Genomic DNA, 23,496 nt, shown 5'->3' with positions numbered 1-23,496 from the left:
GTAAGAGCGGAGGAGAGGGATCTTTCTGAGATGGACAGAGTTTGGGAGCTTGTAGTCTGGGACTTTTCAGCCGCTATGAGTTGCGCTTTTCCTCTTCTCTCTCTCTCCCTCTCTCTCTCTCTCTCTCTCTCCAAGTTTCCTTTTCCTTTTCGTCGAAACTTTGTTGAAAGTTGAAAACTGTAGCGGAGGATACGAGCGTTCAGACGGACTCGACGCGCACTCTTGGACGCTCGTCAAAACGCACGGGCTGTTTGTGATGGAGTAAAGATGTTTCGTCAAGAAAAAAGAAAAGAAAAAAATCATAGCCTAAGTTTCGTTTTAAAGATTAGAATAGCGAACGTCCGGTGCTCGACCAGGCTGCTTTGAGTTTTCAGTATATCGTGGTGCGTGTGTGTGTGTGTGTGTGTGTGTGTGTGTGTGTGTGTGTGTGTGTGTGTGTGTGTGTGAATGCAGTGCAGTGGTTTATATAAATCATAAAGCTTTAGGCTGGAGATGTGGCTGCGCAATTGGAGTGGCACCGTGCCGAGGTTTTCCAACCATTCATATAGTTCAAAAGCCGAGCCCACCCACAGTAAAATATTACTCCACGTTCATTCCCTTCTTCTGATAATTGATAATAATTGCTATAATGCGCTCTTGAATGGGTTGTGTTTACACAAAGACTACAGTCCACAAAGTAAAAAAAAAAAAAAACAACAACAACAACAACAACAAAAAAACCTTGCGCTCTACTTGGAATAATAAGTGATGTGTGGTCCACGCCGCTGCTCTGTGCATTTCGATATTTAGAATAATCTAGCATGCATTTTTATATTTGTATATTTTTTAAATGAATAATCCCCATATACAATCTCTGATTAAAAACAACTATCAGTATTTGAATTAAAATGGTATGAGCATCAAATAAGGTAATGATCACTGATTAATTGTTGACTCTCCTCTGGAGGGGAGGGCTGCACATTCAAACACTCCTTTTTTTTGCGGTCATATAAGTGGTTTTGGGTGTGGTATATGTTTGGGGCCGTACACATTATGCTTGTTTTAGATTGTATCATGTTAAATAACTGTTTCGATTGCAGTGGGGTGACTGAGGACAGATGGAGGATGATTTTAATGCAGCCTTATAGTTCAAAAGGCATACAATTATTGTTGTAAATTGTATAGCATTGAGAAAAGTGTATGTTATTGTATGATAATTGTTGCCATTACTTGTTAAAATAGCGTATTATTATTATTATTATTATTATTATTATTAATATTATTATTATTATTACAACAATTTCAACATATAATTAATTTCTATGTACTTTAAAATTGTAGCTACTTATCTTTGGAAATAATAACATGCTAATAAGTTCTGATGAACACTAATTCTATGTAAGTTTATATATATATATATATATATATATATATATATATATATATATATATATACATATATATATATATATATATATATATATATATATATATATATATATCACTGGTCAAAAGTTTGGAAACATTACTATTTTTAAGGTTTTTGAAAGAAGTCTCTTATGCTCATCAAGATCAAAAATACAGAAAAACAGTAATATTATTGATTTAAAATAATGTTTTTTCCTGTAATATACTTAAAAATATAATTTATTTATCTGATGCAAAGCTGAATTTTCATACTCCAGTCTTCAGTGTCAAATCATTGCATGAACAACCCTCATATATATATATATATATATATACACAACATATTTAATTGAAGTCTTGCAATGACACTAACCATAACACTAACCCCAACCTTTCGACTTTAAATGAAAGTACATAGTGTATAAAATACAACTAATATAATGTGTGACCTGTAATTATCTTGAAATGTAGTCATCAATTATTCGTTTTTATAATTGCATCTTCTTTAGCATGAATTTGTGTGTTAGTCCTTTGGAATTTGACTCCGATAGCTCTCTTGATTGATTTTTAACTGTTCGCTTTAGTCGACAATGAGGAGGGTGTCTCAATCCATGGGTATTTCCTGCTCCACACAATCTGGTTTCCTGTCAGGTTTCCTCTTCCTCCTTAAACAAAAGACAGGAATGGCCTCTGTATAAAATAGCACTGTGCTTTTAATGTGTCTGCACATCCCAACCTAATGACGCATCTTGTGGGACAAGCAGTGATGATTGTGGCTGTTCAATTTCTCATATGCAAATGTTCAAAATAGCTTTTTCTCGAGATAACTTCTAATATAATACGGCTCACTATAAATCTACAACACCGAACCAGTGTAACCCTGTGGTTCTGGATGGTTTGAGCGAGCCGTGCAGACACGGCCAATTTATGGCTCAAGGAAATTGGCACCTTTGTGAGTATTTTAACCTCATTGTCAGAAGAAGCTTGCACTTGTGCGCTGACCATTGCTTAGCACTCGATTTCACAGAGATGAAGGAATTTCGCCTTTTGACAGGCCTGTCTGTACGTATGTACGAGCGTGAGTGTGGAATTAGATTTTCCTATTTTTACAGCCCTCTGTAATCTTGGGAAAGACTGACTGCCAATCATGAATTATATGGTGGAGGCTGATATGTCTGCGTGTAAGTAACGTGTAACAGTCATAATAGCAGCTCTGGCCTTATCTGGCAGCATGAAGGCATTCCTTAACTCTGCCATACTTATCATGCCACCGGCCTGCTGCTGTGGGTCGCCCCGATACTGTCCGCGGGACACTGATCAAATTGATGACGACTGTCAGCAAAGTTCGAAAAAAACAAAGAGGGAAAATTAATAACTGCTGATAGAGTGTCCCAAGATCCCCTTAGCCAGAGACGGAATGGTTAATTGTAAAGCATACATGCTTTATGGGATGAATGTTTCATTAAAAGCATTATTTTGTTATCGAACAGTATCAAAGCCTTAATCTCCAAAATCAGCCTCTGATTCTACAATGCAGTGCATATGTCAGACTCTTTTAGCCTAAATGTGTTTTTTTAATGGTGAATTTTCACATTTTTTGAGTGTAAAGTTCAGTGAAAGTTAAGAGTTTTGCAGGTGTTTGTGACTGAAATAACAGAGGGAAATCTAGGCGACTGATTGGAGATAGTCTTCATAAAACTGAAAGAAAGCTTTGAGTGAAAAGTGAATGGAGACGATCACGTGCACGTGTAGACGCGGATCTCTCCAGAGGAGCCTGTCTGCCGCGTTTGTTTTCTTTAATAAAACTACATCACCCCAGCTGAGCGCCTGCAACGAGAGCAAATGTAGAAGTGACCTTGCCTCTGTTCCGTCTCTCATATGAGTCATGAGCAAGACATCTTCTGCTTATTGAAAGTCACATTTTAAAATTCTTCCCGAAAACAAAAGGTTTAAAAGTCAATGTTAAGTTTTTCGGTTGTGTTTTTTTTTAATGATAACTCTGAAGTAAATGGCTGAATTTTATTATTATTTTTATTATTATTACTGTGGTTATTTTATTTCTATTCACCCATAAAACTGTGGTCAACATGAAATCAAAATATGCGACCTTGTTTACTTTTCCAATCCACATTCCTGATTTAAGTGTCCACAATTCATGGTGCACATTATTCCAAGAAAACAATATTTGATCAAAACACAATAAATTTCTCCATTTCTGAAACATGACATTACAAATCCCTCTTTTTTTTCTTTTTTTTTTGAACTCCTCCCCTTTAAACACCTGACTTCAGTCTGGTATGTAATTCCTACTCTTCACAATCCCATCAATGCCCAGTGGTCCTTTTTTACATTTTTTTTTTATTTTTTTTTATTGAATATGTCAGTTTGTCATACTTTATGTCAAATAAAGTACAACTGTGTTTCATGTTGACTTCACATATTAAATATATGAAAGCAATCAATTGCACTGCTTCATTTGCACTCAGCATCTGTGTTTCTAATGCCCTTCAGCAAGAAACAATTTAGAAATGTGTGTTGCTTGATTACACACGATGAACTGGAAGTCATTTGTCATGTGCTTTAATGAGAAACAGTGATATAGCTTTGGCTCTACAATCCTCCAGGAGGCGCTGTCAGTGGTGAGTGAAGACCAGTCTCTGTTTGAGCCTCCATACGCTTCTGCTGCTCCTTTACCCAAGACAGATATGACTGCGTCCGGCACACAGGATTACGCTCAGACACACAAGATCAACCCTATTCCTCCCCAGCAGGAGTGGATCAGCCAGCCTGTGCGAGTTAATGTCAAACGAGAATATGACCACATCAACGGATCCAGGTGCCTCATTTGTTAAGACCACTATTCTGTGTTTGTGAGAGTTGTTCTGTCTGAGATGAGCATCAGTAAGCTATAACCTCTCTCTCTCTCTCTCTCTCTCTCTCTCTCTCTCTCTCTCTCTCTCTCTCTCTCTCACCCTGGCAGAGAGTCCCCGGTGGACTGTAGTGTGGGTAAATGCAATAAAATGGTGGGTGGGACCGACACATCTCAGATGAACTATACTGGCTACATGGATGAGAAGTGTGCTCCGCCTCCAAACATGACAACCAATGAGAGAAGAGTTATCGTCCCAGCAGGTATTCATTGTTCGTCAGCATTAGGGGTGTAACGATACCCTCATGTCACGATTCGATACATATCACGATACTGAACTCACGATATGATATTATTTTGAGACTCCAAGACTTAAAAGGTTAACAAAACATGTACTATTGATTTAAAATGCTAAATTTGGTTTTACATTGTGTGTGTAAATGAACAGGCTTGGACTTGGAGCTGAAATCCAAAGCACAGGACAATAGAGACACCAGAATAACAATATTCATGATCCTGAAGCTGAAAATACACTATTATTTTAGACGAATATGCTTGCACTCTATCATTGACTAGATATATTTAAACTAATGTAGGCCACTTTTTACTGGTAACAGACATTTGGCATTATCAAGACCCACAAATATTCCCCCATTGCACTATTATACATTATATTATTATTTTTTCCTCACACAGGAATTTTTATTTTGAGTGAACTATCCACGATACATTTTGTTGCAAATTTTGTATTGCAATATATTGTGACATGATATATTGTTACAACCCTAGTCAACATAAATACACAAAATATTGAATGCTGCATCAGGGGTGTAACATTAATTCCAAAAAGATATTAAAATAAAATAGTTGAATATTAAATGTTCAGTTCTATTAAAGGTGTGTAAGTTGCACCAAACTGACATTATGTTTCCAAACATAAGGAAGCCAGCAGTGGCCATGCATTATTGATATTATTATTATTATTATTATTATTATTATTATGTTCTTGTTTTCTTGAGATTGTGATTGATTTTCTTTATAATCCCAATGATTGTTATATCTGGAGAAAATAAGATAATGATGCATGACCTTTGGATGTTTGGAGTCATAACTTTTGCATTTCTGTTTGGTGCCACTAATGTTGCAGAAATTATTACTTAGTTTATCTGAAAATGTTTCTGTACAACAAGACTCTGCTTTAGTGCTCGCTTTAAAACAGTTACTGTCTTTTCACACGGAAACCAATGAAAGCTGCTTGTAAGCTATATCTAAACCTTGAGTCTCCAGCTAATTTGTGGCTTTATTTTGTGTTTGTCATTTCAGACCCTTCTCTCTGGTCTCCGGACCATGTGCGGCAATGGTTAGACTGGGCCATTAAAGAGTATGGTCTTCAGGAGATCGACACAGCCATGTTCCACAACACAGATGGAAAAGAGCTTTGCAAGATGAGCAAAGAGGACTTCCTGAGACTTACCAGCGTTTATAACACGGAGGTCCTGCTCTCACATCTCAATTACCTCAGGGAAAGTAAGTCCACCCGGTTTATTGTATTCGATTGAGATTGGCTAGTTTGGGTCTTTCACTTTTGCTGCATTTCTCTTAGTGGGTTTGTGTGCCTTGTGTTAACTTGTTTTATTCTATGGCTTGCTTTATGATGTCAATATGTATATTGCAACATATCTCAACCACAATATTATAATATTGTTGTCAGAAAAAAATAAAATAAAATGGTTGTACCATTTCAAAAATTGTAGGGAATAATAGGGAATTTTGCTCTAGTTATGGGAACTAACCACTAGGGCGTTCGCCAGAGAACTAAATGTTCCCCTAGTGCCATTTTCCTGGTTGCATTCACACTGACAGTAGGAACAGTGATGTGAAGTATCATAAGCCTAAGTTGATCGTAGAACAATCGCCACTAATGGTCTCTACGACCAACTTAGGCTCACAATGCTTTTGGAAAACGCAGCCCTGGATGTTGTGCGGGACTTTTATTTTGACGGCGCTGAGGTCGCCAGAGCACACAATTCTCCGTCTTCATTAGTTTACGATATTTTTAACAGTCCTATCTAATATGCTATTGGATAGAACTGTTAAACAAAGAAAGTAAACGGTATAGGAAACAAGTATTATAGCGTTTGCCGTGTGGTTGATGACCGATGGCACTAGCTGAGCAGAAATACATTATCATGTTTCGCTTGGTCCCTTCAAAGTTGCGTTGAACTTCCTCCGTAGGGTAAAGGTTGAGAAGTGCCTGGACTTCGACATCGGCCCATCTATCGCTGTTTTCCATGTGTGTGTGGAGTAAATGTATACCGTAGGGAATAAACTGTGTTTACACTGCTTTTTAAAAATCATCGTACACTTCCTAAAAAAGGTGTTCCTAAAATCGTTCCCAGTTCCTGCATCCCAAAAAACGCCGGTACTTCCACCAGTAGTTAAAGGAACTATGAAAATGTTCCTCCAGTGCCCCTAACATGTGCCTTTAAGGTACTAATATGCACCCTTTAGGGGTAAATAAGGAACAAAACTGTACCTTTTGAAAGGGTACTGCCCCAGTGACAGCTTTTGTAATTTTTTTAAAATCTCACACTACTTGAAATGGTCTGACTATCTTTGGTGACAGATTGCATTAATAACTAAACAAAACAAAACCAGATTAATTGCAATTTCACTGAACATCACTCCAAAGCCTTTTTAGAGCAGCGTTTATATTTTGTTTATGACTATTTATGAAGTGCCAAGCAACTGACCAATAAATTGTTTCCAAACTAGTTTGAAAAAGCTTGTATTAATTGTACCACAACAGTAAAAAGTTTGGAAGTGATTGTAACTGTTTAATGCATGACTATCCATGCGACAGATGGAGCCAAAGTGGTCTAGTTTATTCCACATGGTTGCTGTCATTGTTTTTGACCACGCCGTGGCACAGTCACTCAAACCACACTGAGATCAAGTTAACAACAATATTTTATAAGATAGTTTGCACATTACGCTCGCTTTTATTCCACATGAGCGTTTTAGTAGGGAGAGCTCCTGTCTCGCTCCACCTGCTTGACTTTTACTGGACGCATTTGGTTTGGCAGAGTCGCAGTGATTATGAATTTCAGCAAGCATCCCATCCCGAGCATCTCCCCCTGAGTGCTTTGGGCCTCAGACTTCGAGAGATGAAGCCCAGGTGCATGGCCTCAGGAGACGAGGCCCATGCATGCACGCTGTTGCACGGGAAAGTTTATCCCTAATTTACAACAGAGGCATCTTGCCCCATTTCTCTTCCAAGGGATTTCTTATGTTATTTCCCTTCGTTTCTTTGGCAAGAATCCCGTGGCTTTGGCGAAAACTAAGTCCACTCATCCACTTGAATACTTCAGTGCCATCTATAAGCGAGATGTCGGGAGGATACGCCGCATCTGTGCGGGGATCGTGGCTTTGTTTGCACGAGAACTGCGTCGGTAAACAGAAGCTACGCGTTCTCTGAAGGGCCGCGTTTAGATGCAGTTTGCTGGGATGGTGAGAGCAGCTGGCCCGTCCAAACATTATGACAGCAGCTCGCCTCTGAGGTGGGTGGAGTCCCAACAGGGCCGAGTGCTTAAAAACGGCCCTTAAAAAACAGTGATGGATTCTGCTGTGAGGTAATGGGAACTTTATTCCGTGGGTGTCAACGGTTTTGTGCTGGTGGCCAGGCTGTGGGCCTGCATACAGACTCGCAGTTTAACAGAGAGCCATTGTGAGTTGTAGGGCAGATCCCGGCCTGTCTGCGAGCTGTCAGGTGTTTTTTTTTTTTTTGAGAACTGGGTTTTTGAGTTTTCATTAGGGACGATTGCCTCGGGACTGAGCCAGAGCTTACGCGCCGGGCATTGTGGATCTGCCTTCTGCTGTTTCTTTGATTTAGCCTGTGTGTTTTGGAAACAGAAGAAAAAGTTCGTAATCCTCCACTCCACCATTTGTATTGCCTTGGAAGGCGTCCCGAGTGAAAATCAAATAATAATAAGAGAGATGGTCTTGTCCCATCTACCAGAGGCTATACTTGCTCTCCGCCAAAAGATATTTGAGTTGCTTTTACCTGTTTGTGACTTTATAAGGGTTAGTTCATCCCCCAAATTTAAAATTCTGTCATCATTTACTCCCCCTCATTTCATTCCAAACCTGTTTTTTTTTTTTTTTTTCTGAACACAAAAAGATATAAAATACAATTGATGTCAGTGTTCCCCTAAGCAACCCATTGGACCCCATTGACTTCTGTATGGAAAAAAAAACTAAACAGTATCCCCTCGAAAATATTCCTTTTGTGTTCCAGAGAAGAACAATACAAACTCACATAATCTGATATTCATGGTAAATAGTAAAAAGGAAGATGTGGCTGCTTTACTGTAAAAATACACAGAAAATGTATGTCAGTTTGTGTTTTTGTTCGCTGTAAATTATAAGATGACTTGTTCTTTTTCACTTCCAAAAACTGTTCATTTAACACTGTGTCTCATTGGATATATTACAGTTCTCATCGTATAGAATAAGGCAACTTCACAGAAATCATTTTTACAGTCTTTTACCATTAAGAGTTGAAACATTCTTCAAAATATATACAGGTCAGAGAGTAAATGATGACAGAATGTTCATTTTTTGGTGACCTATCCCTTTAAGAGTACCATGTGTTATGTAGTTTACATGTGGGAATGTGTGTACATGTATGTAGGACCATATGTTTAACTTTCTTTTGAGCCCCGGGGCTGAAACCAGAGATGATCATGTTCCTCTTGTAACACAAACAAACACAATCACAGCCCTCCACAATAAAGCTCTCTGGTTCTGCTCACACACTCGGTCTGGATCCGCAAACGCACGCACACACACCCTGTTTCCCTCGGCCTGCTGCGTGTTTCCGCTCCCCGCTGTCCGCGAATGTGACAGTCCGCAGTGTAATGGTTTCATACACGTATGTAGATGCTGTGGTGAGTCTGATTAACATTCCTGTGTGTTATTAAGTCTATACACAGCGGAGCAGGGCAGGGTCGGGCACCGCCTCTGGTCAAACTGCAGGCAAACTCTGACTCATACAACACACACACACACACACACACACACACACACACACACACACACACACACACACACACACACACACACACACACACACACACACACACATGCATCATAACCAGCCGAAGATGCAGATCTGGTGAATATGCTCTGTGTTTGATGTGCAATATGCATTGTGTTTGGTGATGCTGAAGCTCAATGGTGATGATATCTGTAGGAGGTTTTGTTTTGACTTCGCAGTTGGTCAGTTATTCAGATTTTATTAGCGATTGCCGCCCCCTCACCAATGTGCTTTCAATTTGGCTGCAATTTGAGAATTTGTTGGAATTTCATTGCAGGAGGGGAGCGGTGCTGAACTGCTGCCTTTAGCTCAACTTACACACTGTACAGACTGGAAAGGTGTGTGTGTGTGTGTGTGTGTGTGTGTGTGTGTGTGTGTGTGTGTGTGTGTGTGTGTGTGTGTGTGTGTGTGTGTGTGTGTGTGTGTGTGTGTGTGTGTGTGTGTGTGTGTGTGTGTGTGTGTGTGTGTGTGTGTGTGTGTGTGTGTGTGTTAGAATGCTTCCAGGAGTAAGATTATGTATGCACAGAAATACACACTTATGCTCACAAAGATGTGATGCTCTTGTTGAATCACTTGCAGCTCTTCTGTGTTTTCAGTGACTGAATTCAGTTTATTTTGTGTAATTAAAATAAAAAAGGGGAACTTTCTGGTAGTTGTATTAAGGAAAGAAGCCTAATCAATTATAATGCTGAAATAGTAGTAGTTTAGCACAATCTTTTAAAAAGAATATCATTAAAATTGTGTTTTTAATATCATGGAAACTTCCACAGTTTACATGATATTAATCACAGGCTTGTTTGACATTTAGAACTGAATTGATTAAAACTAATTCAATTCCTACATTTTATTACATTTTTTTTAATTTATTTTTATTGCTTACACACTAAAAGTGGTACTTGAGGTCCATCTACTCATATATCTAATCTTCAGACCAAGTCTGCAAAATTACAAGCATATCTGCTATAACTTTTTGCAATATGCTAAACAGTTCTCTACATTAGACACATCATTCAAAACTAACAGCTCTTGTGTTTCATTTAGCAAACACTGCCATAGATAGATAGATAGATAGATAGATAGATAGATAGATAGATAGATAGATAGATAGATAGATAGATAGATAGATAGATAGATAGATAGATAGATAGATAGATAGATAGATAGATAGACATGATTTGTGAATCAGAAATGTATATGTAAATGTAATTTGTCAATTGAAAAAAAAAATTAAACTGATTTTGAGATACTCAGTTAAAATGAAAGGGAAATATTTCAGTAGTTTTTACCTACTGGTTATTCCACATGACAATTTCATAATCATTAAATGAATGGTAGTGTTGAAAATGTTATAAACCTTTTTTTTTCTTGAATTTGAAGTTTAAGTACTTGGCACACTGAACTTTTTTTTTTTTTTCTCTCTCTCTCTCTCTCTCTCTCTCTCTCTCTCTCTCTCTCTCTCTCTCTCTCTCTGGTCTGGCTGTAGTTATGAGACAGACTGGTCACAGTGATAATTCAGAGTGGGAAATTCAGAGACCGTTGATGGTTTACACAGACCATAAACATATGAACAGCCTATTCTCTCTCTCTCTGTTTCTCTCTAGCTCTCTCTCCCTTTCCCACAAGCTTTTATTGATCTGTCCTCCATTTGTGGTGGATTATCGCTTATGTTGGATGTTTCAGCACCTTCCTAAATACTGTCGTGGGATTGTGTGCATCTCTGGATCTACGTTTCTACTGTCCAGTTTCTGGAAGATTGAGTCATAACTTATAAAGCAGCGCAAAAGTCTGGGATTAAAGCTGAGCTCTGTTGTTGGCTCACATCGGCTGTTCTTCTGTTTTCTGTGCTGATGAGTTTGCGCTCTATGTTATATGTGTTGTGTGATGAACACTAATGCAATGATCCTAATTTTGATCATGCAATGAATAAAAAATTTGATTTTAATTTGAATTGAGTTAGCAAAGAGGATACAGAATTGAAATTCGATTGTGAATGTAAAAAAGATGTAAAGTGAATTGGAAGGGATGGATGGATGGATGGATGGATAGAGAGATAGATGGATGGAGGGAGGGAGGGATGGATGGATAGATGGATAGATGGATAGATAGATGGATGGAGGGAGGGATGGAGGGATGGATAGATGGATGGAGGGAGGGATGGATAGATGGAGGGATGGATGGATGGATAGAGAGATAGATGGATGGAGGGAGGGAGGGATGGAGGGATGGATGGATGGATGGAGGGAGGGATGGATAGATGGATGGAGGGATGGAGGGATGGATGGATGGATGGATAGAGAGATAGATGGATGGCGGGAGGGATGGAGGGATGGATGGATGGATGGATGGATGGATGGATGGATGGATGGATGGATGGATGGATGGATGGAGAGAGATAGATGCATGGAGGGAGGGATGGAGGGATGGATGGATGGATGGATAGATGGATGTATGGAGGGAGGGATGGATGGAGGGATGGATGGATGGAGGGAAGGATGGATGGATGGATGGATAGATGGATGTATGGAGGGAGGGATGGATGGAGGGATGGATGGATGGAGGGAAGGATGGATGGATGGAGGGATGGATGATGGATGGAGGGATGGAGGGATGGATGGATGGATGGATGGATGGATGGATGGATGGATGGATGGATGGAGGGATGGTTGGATGGAGGTAGGGATGGATGGAGGGATGGAGGGATGGAGGGATGGATGTAGGGATGGATGGATGGAGGGATGGAGGGATGGATGGATAGATGGATGTATGGAGGGAAGGAGGGATGGATGGAGGGATGGATGGATGGAGGTAGGGATGGATGGAGGGATGGATGGATGGAGGGATGTAGGGATGGATGGATGGATGGATGGAGGGATGATTGGAGGGATGGATGGATGGAGGGATGTAGGGATGGATGGATGGATGGATGGATGGATGGATGGATGGATGGATGGAGGGATGATTGGAGGGATGGATGGATGGAGGGATGTAGGGATGGATGGATGGATAGATGGAGGGATGATTGGAGGGATGGATGGATGGATGGAGGGAGGGATAAATACTGCAACAGACTGAACACAAAAACAGTGCTTGTAAAACTCAGCTGCTGCTTAACAAAGATGTTGTAGGGAAGAACGTTTGTCTTTATTTTTCATGCTGGTTTTCCTATAAAAGTTTTTCTCTCTTTCTTTCATGGATTTGTGGGGGGATATTATAGCATAGGAACAGCAGTCTTTGATTGCCATGTGCGGATCGCACCCCACACAAAGCCTGCCCTGTTCTGTGGCCCCAACAGCAGCGCTCAGGGGGGTTTAGGGGCCTGGAGGTTAAAATATGTCTTCAATGCGCTCTCCTCCCCCGTAAAAACACACTTACACACACTCACACGTATATTAAAACACCCTACCATCTTCTCTGAGCTGATCAAAGACAAACGACAAATATCACCCCTTCCTTTTCTTCATTCAGAAAAAATAATGAATCCCTCCTTTTGCATCTGCTGAAATCCCAGCGCTTGAACCTTCAGCCCTCCGTCCGGAGAAGGAAGACTCGTGTTTTGCCAGTGCACTTTTCCTTCTGTTTTCCTTTGCGCTGATTTATGAGTTAAAGCAGCTAAAATTAAGAGAGCGCTTCAGGGACGGCTCACTGGAAACACTCTCAGACTGCACATGAATGCCTCTCTCTGTGCGAAGTGTAGATTGTGTTTGGATTGTAATGACAAAACCGAGGAGCTTGTGTGAAGAGAAATGAATGTTGGGAATCAATGATAGATGTGTGATGCTTGATTAAGTGCCTTGATATATAATATGCAATTAGATAACTCGTTACAATGTAATTACATAGTTATTACATGTTTATACACTTCAAAAACTAAGACATAAGCTTAATAGGTACAATTTTCATGGCCAACATTTTTTTTCAAATGCTACATTTATGCAAAAGCATAACATTAAATTTATGCAAAAGCGTAACATTATATATATATAAATTTTGCATTTGTAAAAAAAAAATAAATATATATATCCTGTAAAAAAAAAAAAAATAATAAAAAAAAAAAAAAAATATATATATATATATATATATATTCTTTTTTCTTTTTTTTTCATAGAATGTAACTGCATTTGATTTAATGTTGGCTGATTTTTTTAACCTCACTAAATTAAATAATAATACTTTAATATTTAAGAGTGGAATTATTTGTATTATTAAATTGTGTTTATTATATAATTGTATAATATAATATAAAAGATGTTTATTATAGTATAATAGATATATAATATAATGTTTATTTATATTATTATATTGTGTTATATAATAATATATAATACATTTTATATATTATACTATTATATACATTATAGTAAACATATTACAGATAATGTTAATTACTGTATATAAAGCTACATTAGGTCTTGTCAGAGAATCTATATTGAAAGTAAGTGTATCTGATTTTTAGCCTCAGTGAATGTATTACTCTAACATCTTTATCATTCTAAAATCTATGTATGTTTTGTGTGTTGCAGGCAGCTCATCAATATCATACAACACACCATCTCATGCCGACCAGTCTCCTCGCCTGGCTGCCAAAGACGGTATGTTTCACTGATTGTCAACGATAATTTTCATTTCGTTCTACATATACATTTGCAATAATACGATTTCCACTGGTAATCCTCATTCCTCATCCACGGGTTACTGATTCTGAGGCACAGAAGGCACATAGGTGAACAATGCATATGGAAATGACATGAGGAAGTCTTGGCATCACAGAGTGTTTTGTTGGCCCCGTCCCCTCTCTCGATGTGTATCAGAGCAGGGCTCCAGGGCCCAGCAGGTGCTGTCTTTGTGTGGCGCAAATCAAAAGCATCAAGCATTCAGTTTTGCACCTGAACACGGACGGCAGAGGGCTCTCAGAGCACAGAGAACATTAGCAAGACAAAAGCCACGTGGCCACACTGGACTAAACCTGCAGGAATGAGAGACACAGGGACACACAGACAGAGAAAGGGTAGAGACAGGTGTCTCTGTGGACAATACAGCAGGACTGAACTCAGACGCCTACAAATCGTGTTAATGGAAGACACGTGTACAACAATAACAGTGATTTAGGGGTGTATTGTGCATGAGGACTTGATCTAAACTGATTTTAAAGCATTGAAACATCATAAATACAGTGCAATATTTTTGTTAGTCTACTATAATATCAATATCTGCTCCAAAATGACTTGTTGCTTGCGATAATAGAAACAATCTGGCATTGATGTAAAATTAGACAGTCATATATATATATATATATATATATATATATATATATATATATATATATATATATTATATATTATTATAATCTTTTATTGTTTTTATTATTATTTATTTTTTTACATTTTTTATTTTTTTATTTTTTTTATTATTAATAGTAGTATTGCTTTTTTTGTGTGCATTTTTTCCCATTTTGGATTATTTTTTCATTTGCATTAACAGCTACACATAAAGCCAGTCAACAACGCAGGGGTAATAGAAACAATCTGGCATAGAGTATTGATGTAAAATTAGACAGTCAGATATATATATATATATATATATATATATATATATATATATATATATATATATATATATATATATACTGTATATATATATATATATATATATATATAAAATGTTTTACAAATTATTTTTTTACATATTTTTTACATATGTTTTATAATTATTATTTTTTATTATTAGTAGTAGTATTGCTTTTTTTTTGTGTGCATTTTTCCCCATTTTGGATTATTTTTCCATTTGCATTAACAGCTGCACATAAAGCCAGTCAACAACGCAGGGGTTGCTAAATAATGTATTTTTTTCTAACAGAAATAGTACGTTTTCGGGCAGCGTTGGGCTTTGGATTTTTGTGGATTATTGTTGAATTGTCTGCTGGGACTTCGAAATCAAAATATGTTTTAATTAAATGTATTATTTAATATTATATTATATTATATTATATTATATTATATTATATTATATTATATTATATTATATTATATTATATTATATTATATTATATCTAAAAGAATATAAAATAAATCCATGCTGTTGAATCTTCAGTATAAGCTGCAGTCCTTATAGTGTATTATCTCAGCAAATCATGTAGGTCTACTGGGTAAATTGAATATTAAACACATGACACCAATTGATCAATATTTATGTGAAAAGCTGCTAAGTTTTAAAATTGTTCCCCCTCCCCCAAAGTTATTAGATTGTTCATGCGGACATGACCACAGAGATGATAGACAACGATTGCTGTGACTCATTTACGTAATTTACTTGTGTACTTTCCAATGATAACACAAGATACGCATCCAAATTAAATCAGCCTCTCAAACTCATCAAGGAAATCAGTTTCCATAAACCATTTAAGTAAATGTTTGACTGTCTCTCTGGAGAACGGAGCACTTTGGCCATTCCCACTTTGGCCATTCCCACTTCAGAAAGCACAAGACTGCAATAACAATGATAGTCCTGAGCTCCTGAGAGTAGTGCTATCTGGGTAAGACCAGAGGACCGGCTATCCTGATAAAAGCCAGAAGTCCGACCACCTGTTCTGAACCCTGAGCCAACAGACACATATTAGGGTCATTAGTACAGTGAACTTGAAGATAAGATAATGCTGAGAAGGTTGTAAGACCTTTGACCCTCTTCTCACAGCTGTCAATCAAAGTAGAGCACTAAGAGCAAATGCTGCGATGGACAGACTGATAGCAGTGTGTTTCATGAGAAAACTTCTTAAGCATCCTTTGTATAACGCGTCAGTACTGAAATTTACTTTAGCTAGTGATCTAATCAAAGGCATACAAATGCTAAAACTCCTCAAAAAAAAAGTGGCCATTTAACAGCTCGTCATTTATCAGCAGAAGATTAAACTCTTGATAGCAAGACTTATGGGCTGGATTTATTTTCACTTACCCTTTCATCTCTGGCCATTTATTTCTGGCCAATTTCACACGGGTAGTTAAAGATTAATACAGATTAATCCTCCACTTAGAACAATAAATAGCATATTATACTGATCTTAACAACTGATCTTCTGTTTAGTATTCTGAATGGCTCTGTTTCAAAACCCAGATTGCATTTTATCATCACTGCAGAAAACTGTTCCACAAAGTAATCAGTCAGCATGGATATGTTGCCTACTGAGACCCCTTCTTTTGGCCAAATTGTTAAGCAGTTAGTTTGTTACTTTATATATATTTTATTTCATATTTAGTGTAATAAAATATGTGTGTAATATGTGTGTGTAATAGGTGTATATGTGTGTGTGTGTGTGTGTGTGTGTGTGTGTGTGTGTGTGTGTGTGTGTGTGTGTGTGTGTGTGTGTGTGTGTGTGTGTGTGTGTGTGTGTGTGTGTGTGTGTGTGTGTGTGTGTGTGTGTGTGTGTGTGTTTGTGTACTACACTCCTGTACTAAGAAGTGTGCTACTAAACAACCAATAAGCGACTAGAACAAAGTAGAAGATGATATGGATGGAGAGTAGATAGATAGATACAGTGCTATGCATAAGTTTAGACACCCATGCTAAAGTTGACTAAAAAGAGGAATAAAAAATCATCTTTTGGAAATTGAACTTAATGCCTTAATTAAAAAAATTAGGAAAAATCCAACCTTTAAGGAAACCAATTTTCTTTGTGAATGAATAATGTATCGTAAATAAATAAATGTTCTTCCTTAAAATACAGTCTGGACACCCCTATGTTAAATTCACAAAGAGGCCGGCAGATTTTTATTTTTAAAGGCCAGTTACTTCATGGATCCAGGATACTATGCATCCTGATAAAGTTCCCTTGGCCTTTGGAATTAAAATAGCCCCACATCATCACATAGCCTTCACCATACCTAGAGATTGGCATGGAGTACTTTCCATAAGATCATCTCTCAATGCAAATCAAACCAGCTATTAGGCTAACTGAAATAAAACCATGCCAATCTCTAGGTATGGTGAAGGGTGTGTGATGATGTGGGGCTATTTTAATTCCAAAGGCCAAGGGAACTTTATCAGGATGCATAGTATCCTGGATCCATGAAGTAACTGGCCTTTAAAAATAAAAATCTGCCTGCCTCTATGGGAATTTAACATAGGGGTGTCCAGACTTATGCACCCTGTATTTTAAGGAAGAACATTCATTTATTTACGATACATTATTCATTCACAAAGAAAATTGGTGTCCTTAAAGGTTGGATGTTTCCTAATTTTTTAAATTAAGGCATTAAGTTCAATTTCCAAAAGATGATTTTTTATTCCTCTTTTTAGTCAACTTTAGCATGGGTGTCTAAACTTATGCATAGCACTGTATATAGATAGACAGATGGATGGATGGATAGATACTATTTTGCCCTATATTTTGTGTGTGTTGTTGTTTGTTTTATACTCATTTTTCTTATTGCAGCATTACACTGCGAGTTGCTGCTTTAATCTCTCACTCATGTTATGAGTCTTCGTTTCAGTCCGGCTCGCCAACAGCAGGGAAACACTCCAGATTTCAGAGCCTTTAAGTCAAACCGCGTGCTTTTGCACTGTTTCGAGCGCATGAGTGCGTCCCGTATAAACGGCCACTCGGACAAAAATTTGAACCTCACTCTAAGCATTGGTTTGCTTAAAAATGCCCATATACCTTGAACTTTTTTACGTCCCGTTTAAAAACTGAGCCAGTCTAGACGTCTGGCTGGGCGAGAAACTTGTTTTGACTCTGAGAGCAGAAGCCTGGTCTCTTGAGGAGACACCACACCCAAACACACACACACACACACACACAGCACACTAACAACACAACATGCTGGAGACTGCCTGGTAGGCCCTGTGATATAGAGCATTCCCTTTTATTCATGGCGGAGAATAGCACGCATTAGTGAAAGTGAAGCAAATCTAAATTTATGGCCCCTGATTCAGAACAGGAGACATTTTTAAAAAGCATCCGATCCCAGATGCACATCTGTCTGTTGTTTCGCAGTCGAGTTCTGACGTGATTGAATTAGGAATACGGGCCTCGCCGAGAAGATCTGCTGGTGGGATCCGTCAGTGTTCGTTCCTCGTCGAGTTCCTCGTCTCTATCAGACAGTAGCGACGGCCACCGACTCTGTTTTCTTTGCAAATTCCGATGATGTGTAGCGTCTGCTCTCCATCTCTCTCTCTCTCTCTCTCTGTCTTTCTCTGTTCTCCCCATCGGTTTCTGACCCCTCTTCTCCTCCTGGCTGATGTGTGTTTTTTCATGGTGGAGGGGGATGAAAAAACGAGGGAAAAAAAGGCCAGTAAAACAAAGAGAGGTTGTGTGAGCAGACTCGGCAGGCAGGAAACGTAACTCTCTCAGGACTCTCTCTCTCTTTCTCTCTCTCTCTCTCTTTCTCTCTTTCTCTCTCTTTCTCTCTTTCTCTTTTTCTCTTCTCTCCGGCCCTGCTCCAGATCAGATCTGACAGACACTGAGAGAGTGAAGGATGGAAGATCGTTAGAGGGAAAGAGTGAGTGCTTGAGGACAAAGAATGATAGAAGGCCTAAAATAGAGGAACATTAAATGAAAAGCAACTTTTCCCAGAAATTACTCGGATCCAGTGTCTGGATGTGTAGTGCAGTTCATGCAGTTTCAATATTTATAGTTAAAAAATATGCGTCTTGAGTTGCCTTGAAGGAATGGTTCATCCAAATGAAATAGAAATTTAAATTAGTTATTTTCTCATTATGTTTTGTTACAAACCCAAATGCATTTTTCCCGATGGGACACAATAAGAGATTTTTTTAAGAATCTTATGCTTAAGTTTAGAGGTCAGTAAAAAGAAATGCCATTGGTTCTTGCATGTGTATTGATCTTGATGACAAAGCAATTGTATGACTTTTCTGAAGACATGAAATATAATGCAAGAGTTCTTTAGACAAATTTTAATGATGCTTTTAATATGTTTATTTGGTAATACTTTACAACAAGGTCTCATTTGTTAGCATTAGTTAATGCATTAGCTAACATGAACTGGCAATGAGGAATATATTTTAAGCATTTATTCATCTTTGCCAATGGTAGGAAAATATCACTGTTAAAAATCTCATCACTAATATTACAACTTTTCATTTTGATAGTGCATTAACTAAATGTTAACATTGATAACTAAGATTAATGAATAAGAATTGTTCATTGTTAGTTCATGTTAAGTAGTGAACTAATGTTAACAAATGAAACCTTATTGTAAAGTGTTACCGTTTATTTTTACCTTTGATAATGTCATTAAAAAATGTCGTTTCGTTGAAACTTCTATTTGGAATTTTCTTAAAAGTTTAAAGAGAAACATAAATTTTTTTGGTGATTTATTCCTTTAATCTAAGGCTCAGAACAGATCACAGATTTAGCAAATGTGCTGTGTGTTTAATAATGCACTGCGTGTGTCTTCTCAGTCAAGTTCAGCTGTGGATTTCACGATAACCAGGAGCAATGAAAGCCTTGCACTTTCTCACTGAAGGAGATGCTTTTAGAGATTAGCGTGCGTCTTCCTTTTTCTTGGATTCAGCTTTTGCTGAGAAACGCTGGCTGGAGATACTGCTTTGCTTTTGAAACGTGGGCCATGTACTTTTATCAGCACTTTCCAAACTAAACATTTTTCTTTGTCTTCAGAGGATAATGTCTCTAAGTTCCACCCAAACTTGGAAGAGATTTCTAACGCAGTGACCAGAAGAGGGCAGTGTTTTATCAATCACAACTGCAAGTGTCTTGAGCTCAGTTCAGGTGGAGTCGTGCACTAAAGTTCGAGCCGTCAAGACAGTCATACCACAACGGTTACTTTCAAAGACATAATTCCAGTATACTAACATTGGGCCAACATTTTTTGGCCGTCTCTGGCAGTTTCATCCATAGGGTCATACATAGAGCCCATCTAAGCCCTAGAGGAAGCACTCGCTCTGGAACCAAGGCCAAAAAGCCCATCTAGGGCATGTAGAAACTTGATTAGTGCCAGTCATTGGTTCATTTCCGTTCAGGAAAAAGGGATCACTCCAGTGCTGCAAGGCATGATGGGAATGTTTTAAGAGTACGTTTGAGAATGAAGGAGAATCTGGCCATTTTCCGAGGAGACGATGCAGTGTTGCCATGCGAGAATAAAAACCTGTGTTTCCTGAGATCACTCTTACAGTGAAAACACATGCTTCTTAGACTGAGTTATTAAACTTTTTGGAAATGTGTTCAATAGGTTTCATCCATCCATCCATCCATCCATCCATCCATCTTAATAAATCAACTAAGCCTTGTTTTACAGAAAATTTAGAACTTCAAAATGCAACTCTGTGGCAAAACTTGTATTAAAACTATAGGCTATAAAAAAAAAGGTAACACTTTATTAAAGGGTCCAATTTTGACTATTAACAAGTTGCTTATTAGCTTGCATATTACTAGGATATTGGCTGTTTATTAGTACTTATAAAGCACATATTAATGCCTTATTCTGCATTATCATATTCTACATTCCTTAATCCTACCTAAAACTTAACAACTACCTTATCAACTATTAATAAGCAGTAATTTTTTGAGGCAAATGTCATAGTTAATAGTTAGTTAATAGTGAGAATTGGACCCTAATCTAAAGTGTGACCAAATAAATTGTTCATTTAGTTTTAGCTATTGATAATAACCCTGCTCTGTCCCACAATGGAATTACTTAATAAGAAATAAGCACATTACAGACTCCAGTGTAGATGCAGAAGTGTGTGAAGATCCGGGATCTTCCACTGCGGCTTGAATGCGTCAGCGGGACTTTTCTCTTCCTTCAAAGTCCCAATGCTCTCTATAGCCAGTCCATCCCTATCAGCACAAATATGATTTATATTCCATGCATTAAAAATAAATGCACTCTGTGAGGAAAGGCCAGAGAAACGAGTGCAGTAATGATTTGAAAGTGAAATGAGTTTGAGTTTTTAGGAGTTTCTTCATGTATTACAAATATGCATGCACTTTCAAAATGTTCACAATTCTATTGGAAAGCTTTTGGAATCATGTTTTTTTAGTTTTGCTAATAAAACATGTTATGGGAGGAAATATTTCATTGTTAGAGCATAACGCATACCACTGAAGCCTGGGAGACGGATATAACTTATTTCTTTGGCTCTAAACTCAAGTCACAGTCTGCTATGTACCTAAGTGCTCAAAATGTGTGTGCAATTTGTGGTTCTGTGAGATCTCTAAAAACAAGACAAGCTGATGCTCATGATGTTCTTACCAAACAGATTCTAACTGCAATCCTGACAGCGTTATTATTGGCTTCTCCGTGTGATTGCATGAGTATGTGAGTGTGTTGTGAGTTTGTCAGATAAAACCAAACAGCTTGTTGTGTCTTCATGATTTATGGGGACTTTCCATAGACATGATGATTTGTATACGGTATAAACTGTATATTCTCTCCCCTTACACTAACTCTACCCCTAAACCTACCCATCACACTAAACTTTTTGCATTTTTACATTTTCAAAAAAACATCACTTAGTACGATTTTCCTCGCAGGAACCAAAATATGTCCGTATTTCGTATATTGACAACTTTGTGGGGAAAGGTTGTCCTCATGATGTAGGGTTTACCAGTTCTCCCATTGGATATAAACTGCTATAATCAATCCAAATAAATTTCTGCAGGAACATTAAAAGATTTTCCAAAGCCGTACTGAGCTTTTGGACAAGCAATAGCAGGTTACAAAAATACCTTTAAATTCTTTTCTCTGTTCTCCAGATGCGTCTTACGATGCTGTCCGGAGATCAGGCTGGTCAAACAACATGCACAGCGGCAAAGGTCAGTGTCAACAGTCCACCTCGATTCATTGCCAGACATCGTTCTTGGTGTGCGGCGTTCTTGATCTGTGCTTTCCCCTGGACAGGAGAGTCAGCAGATGACCAGGCTTTAGTTTAGGGACACTGGGAGCTGAAGAGGCTCATTAAGTGCTTAGCAGTTCGGCCAGCGTTTGCCCTTGTTTTCTTTGGACCGAGACGTGAGCGTCTGCTCGCCCAGACGAATGTGCTGAACTTTTTTTTTTCTCTCTTTCTTTCTTGCTGTCGCGCTTTCTTCCTTTCCATTTCTCAGGCTCTCCTACAGTGGTCTCTCAGAACGTGTCCAAGAACACTGAGCCGGCTCGGCCTCAGCCAGGTAAGCGTTCGAATATATTTCACATTTACAGGTGAAACTCGAAAAATTTGAATATCGTGCAAAAGTTAATTTATTTCAGTAATTCAACTTAAAAGATGAAACTAATATATTATATAGACTCATTACATGCAAAGTGATATTTCAAGCCTTTATTTGTTATAAGTTGGATGATTTTGGCTTACAGCTTATGAAAACCCCAAATTCAAAATCTCAGAAATGTTGGAAATGTTCAGAAGCTGTAAGCCATAATAACCATCAAAATTATAACAAATAAAGGCTTGAAATATCTCACTTTGCATGTCATTTTCTATATATTAATTTCACCTTTTAAGTTGAATTACTGAAATAAATGAACTTTTGCACGATATTCAAATTTTTCGAGTTTCACCTGTATGTATTTAGCAGGTGACAGCCAAAATGTGCATTTGGGAGTATATATTCATTTTCTGGAAATTAAAGTCATGTCCCTTTTGTTGCTAGTACTATTCTTCTTCAGTTCAGCTACTGGATATCCAATAAAATTGTGGAATTTTTCAACTATTAAGTTCAAAGGTCACATCCAGATTAATTTCTCTTTCCTTTCAGACCCTTACCAGATATTAGGACCCACCAGCAGTCGACTTGCCAACCCAGGTAACAACAGGAAAACTTACTGTACTTTTTTTTTACGTTGTACTTTTTAGAAAAACATTTAATTGCATTAAAATATTAATGTTTTATAAAAATTCTGTCCAGTACAGATTATTTTCTTGTTACGGCTAGTAATTAAGAAACGTTGATTCTGTACTATTTCTCTGCTTTTCTGAAATTCTGTACTATTTGGTCTAAATAAATTTAAAACTAAAACTAAAATAATAAAATAATTTTGGTAACACTTTACAAAAAAGGCCTAACTAACATGATCAAACGGTGAGCAATAATATTATATTATATTATATTATATTATATTATATTATATTATATTATATTATATTATATTATATTATATTATATTATATTATATCATTT

The 23,496-nt window shown here is 37.7% G+C and overlaps 1 protein-coding gene and 1 long non-coding RNA gene across 4 annotated transcripts in view; both read left to right on the top strand.

The window, feature by feature from the left end:
- fli1 (Fli-1 proto-oncogene, ETS transcription factor) overlaps positions 1–23,496 on the top strand; it is a 33,553-nt gene that overhangs the window by 7,219 nt on the left and 2,838 nt on the right. For all 3 annotated transcript variants that reach the window (XM_082182241.1, XM_082182242.1, XM_082182243.1), the window contains 7 exons: positions 4,011–4,222; positions 4,367–4,518; positions 5,579–5,782; positions 13,874–13,942; positions 22,078–22,137; positions 22,426–22,488; positions 23,074–23,121. In XM_082182241.1, coding sequence (XP_082038367.1) covers positions 4,011–4,222; positions 4,367–4,518; positions 5,579–5,782; positions 13,874–13,942; positions 22,078–22,137; positions 22,426–22,488; positions 23,074–23,121 — 808 coding nt within the window. The remainder of the gene's footprint in view (positions 1–4,010; positions 4,223–4,366; positions 4,519–5,578; positions 5,783–13,873; positions 13,943–22,077; positions 22,138–22,425; positions 22,489–23,073; positions 23,122–23,496) is intronic.
- LOC309507881 lies at positions 7–536 on the top strand. Its single transcript, XR_014209276.1, has 2 exons — positions 7–423; positions 454–536. It is a non-coding gene; the product is annotated as an uncharacterized lncRNA (long non-coding RNA).

Source organism: Leuciscus leuciscus, assembly GCF_965113295.1.
Source record: "Leuciscus leuciscus genome assembly, chromosome: 10".
NCBI classification, from domain to species: Eukaryota; Metazoa; Chordata; class Actinopteri; order Cypriniformes; family Leuciscidae; genus Leuciscus; species Leuciscus leuciscus.
Note: the sequence above shows the minus strand (reverse complement) of the source record. Positions and strands in the feature narration are given on the sequence as shown.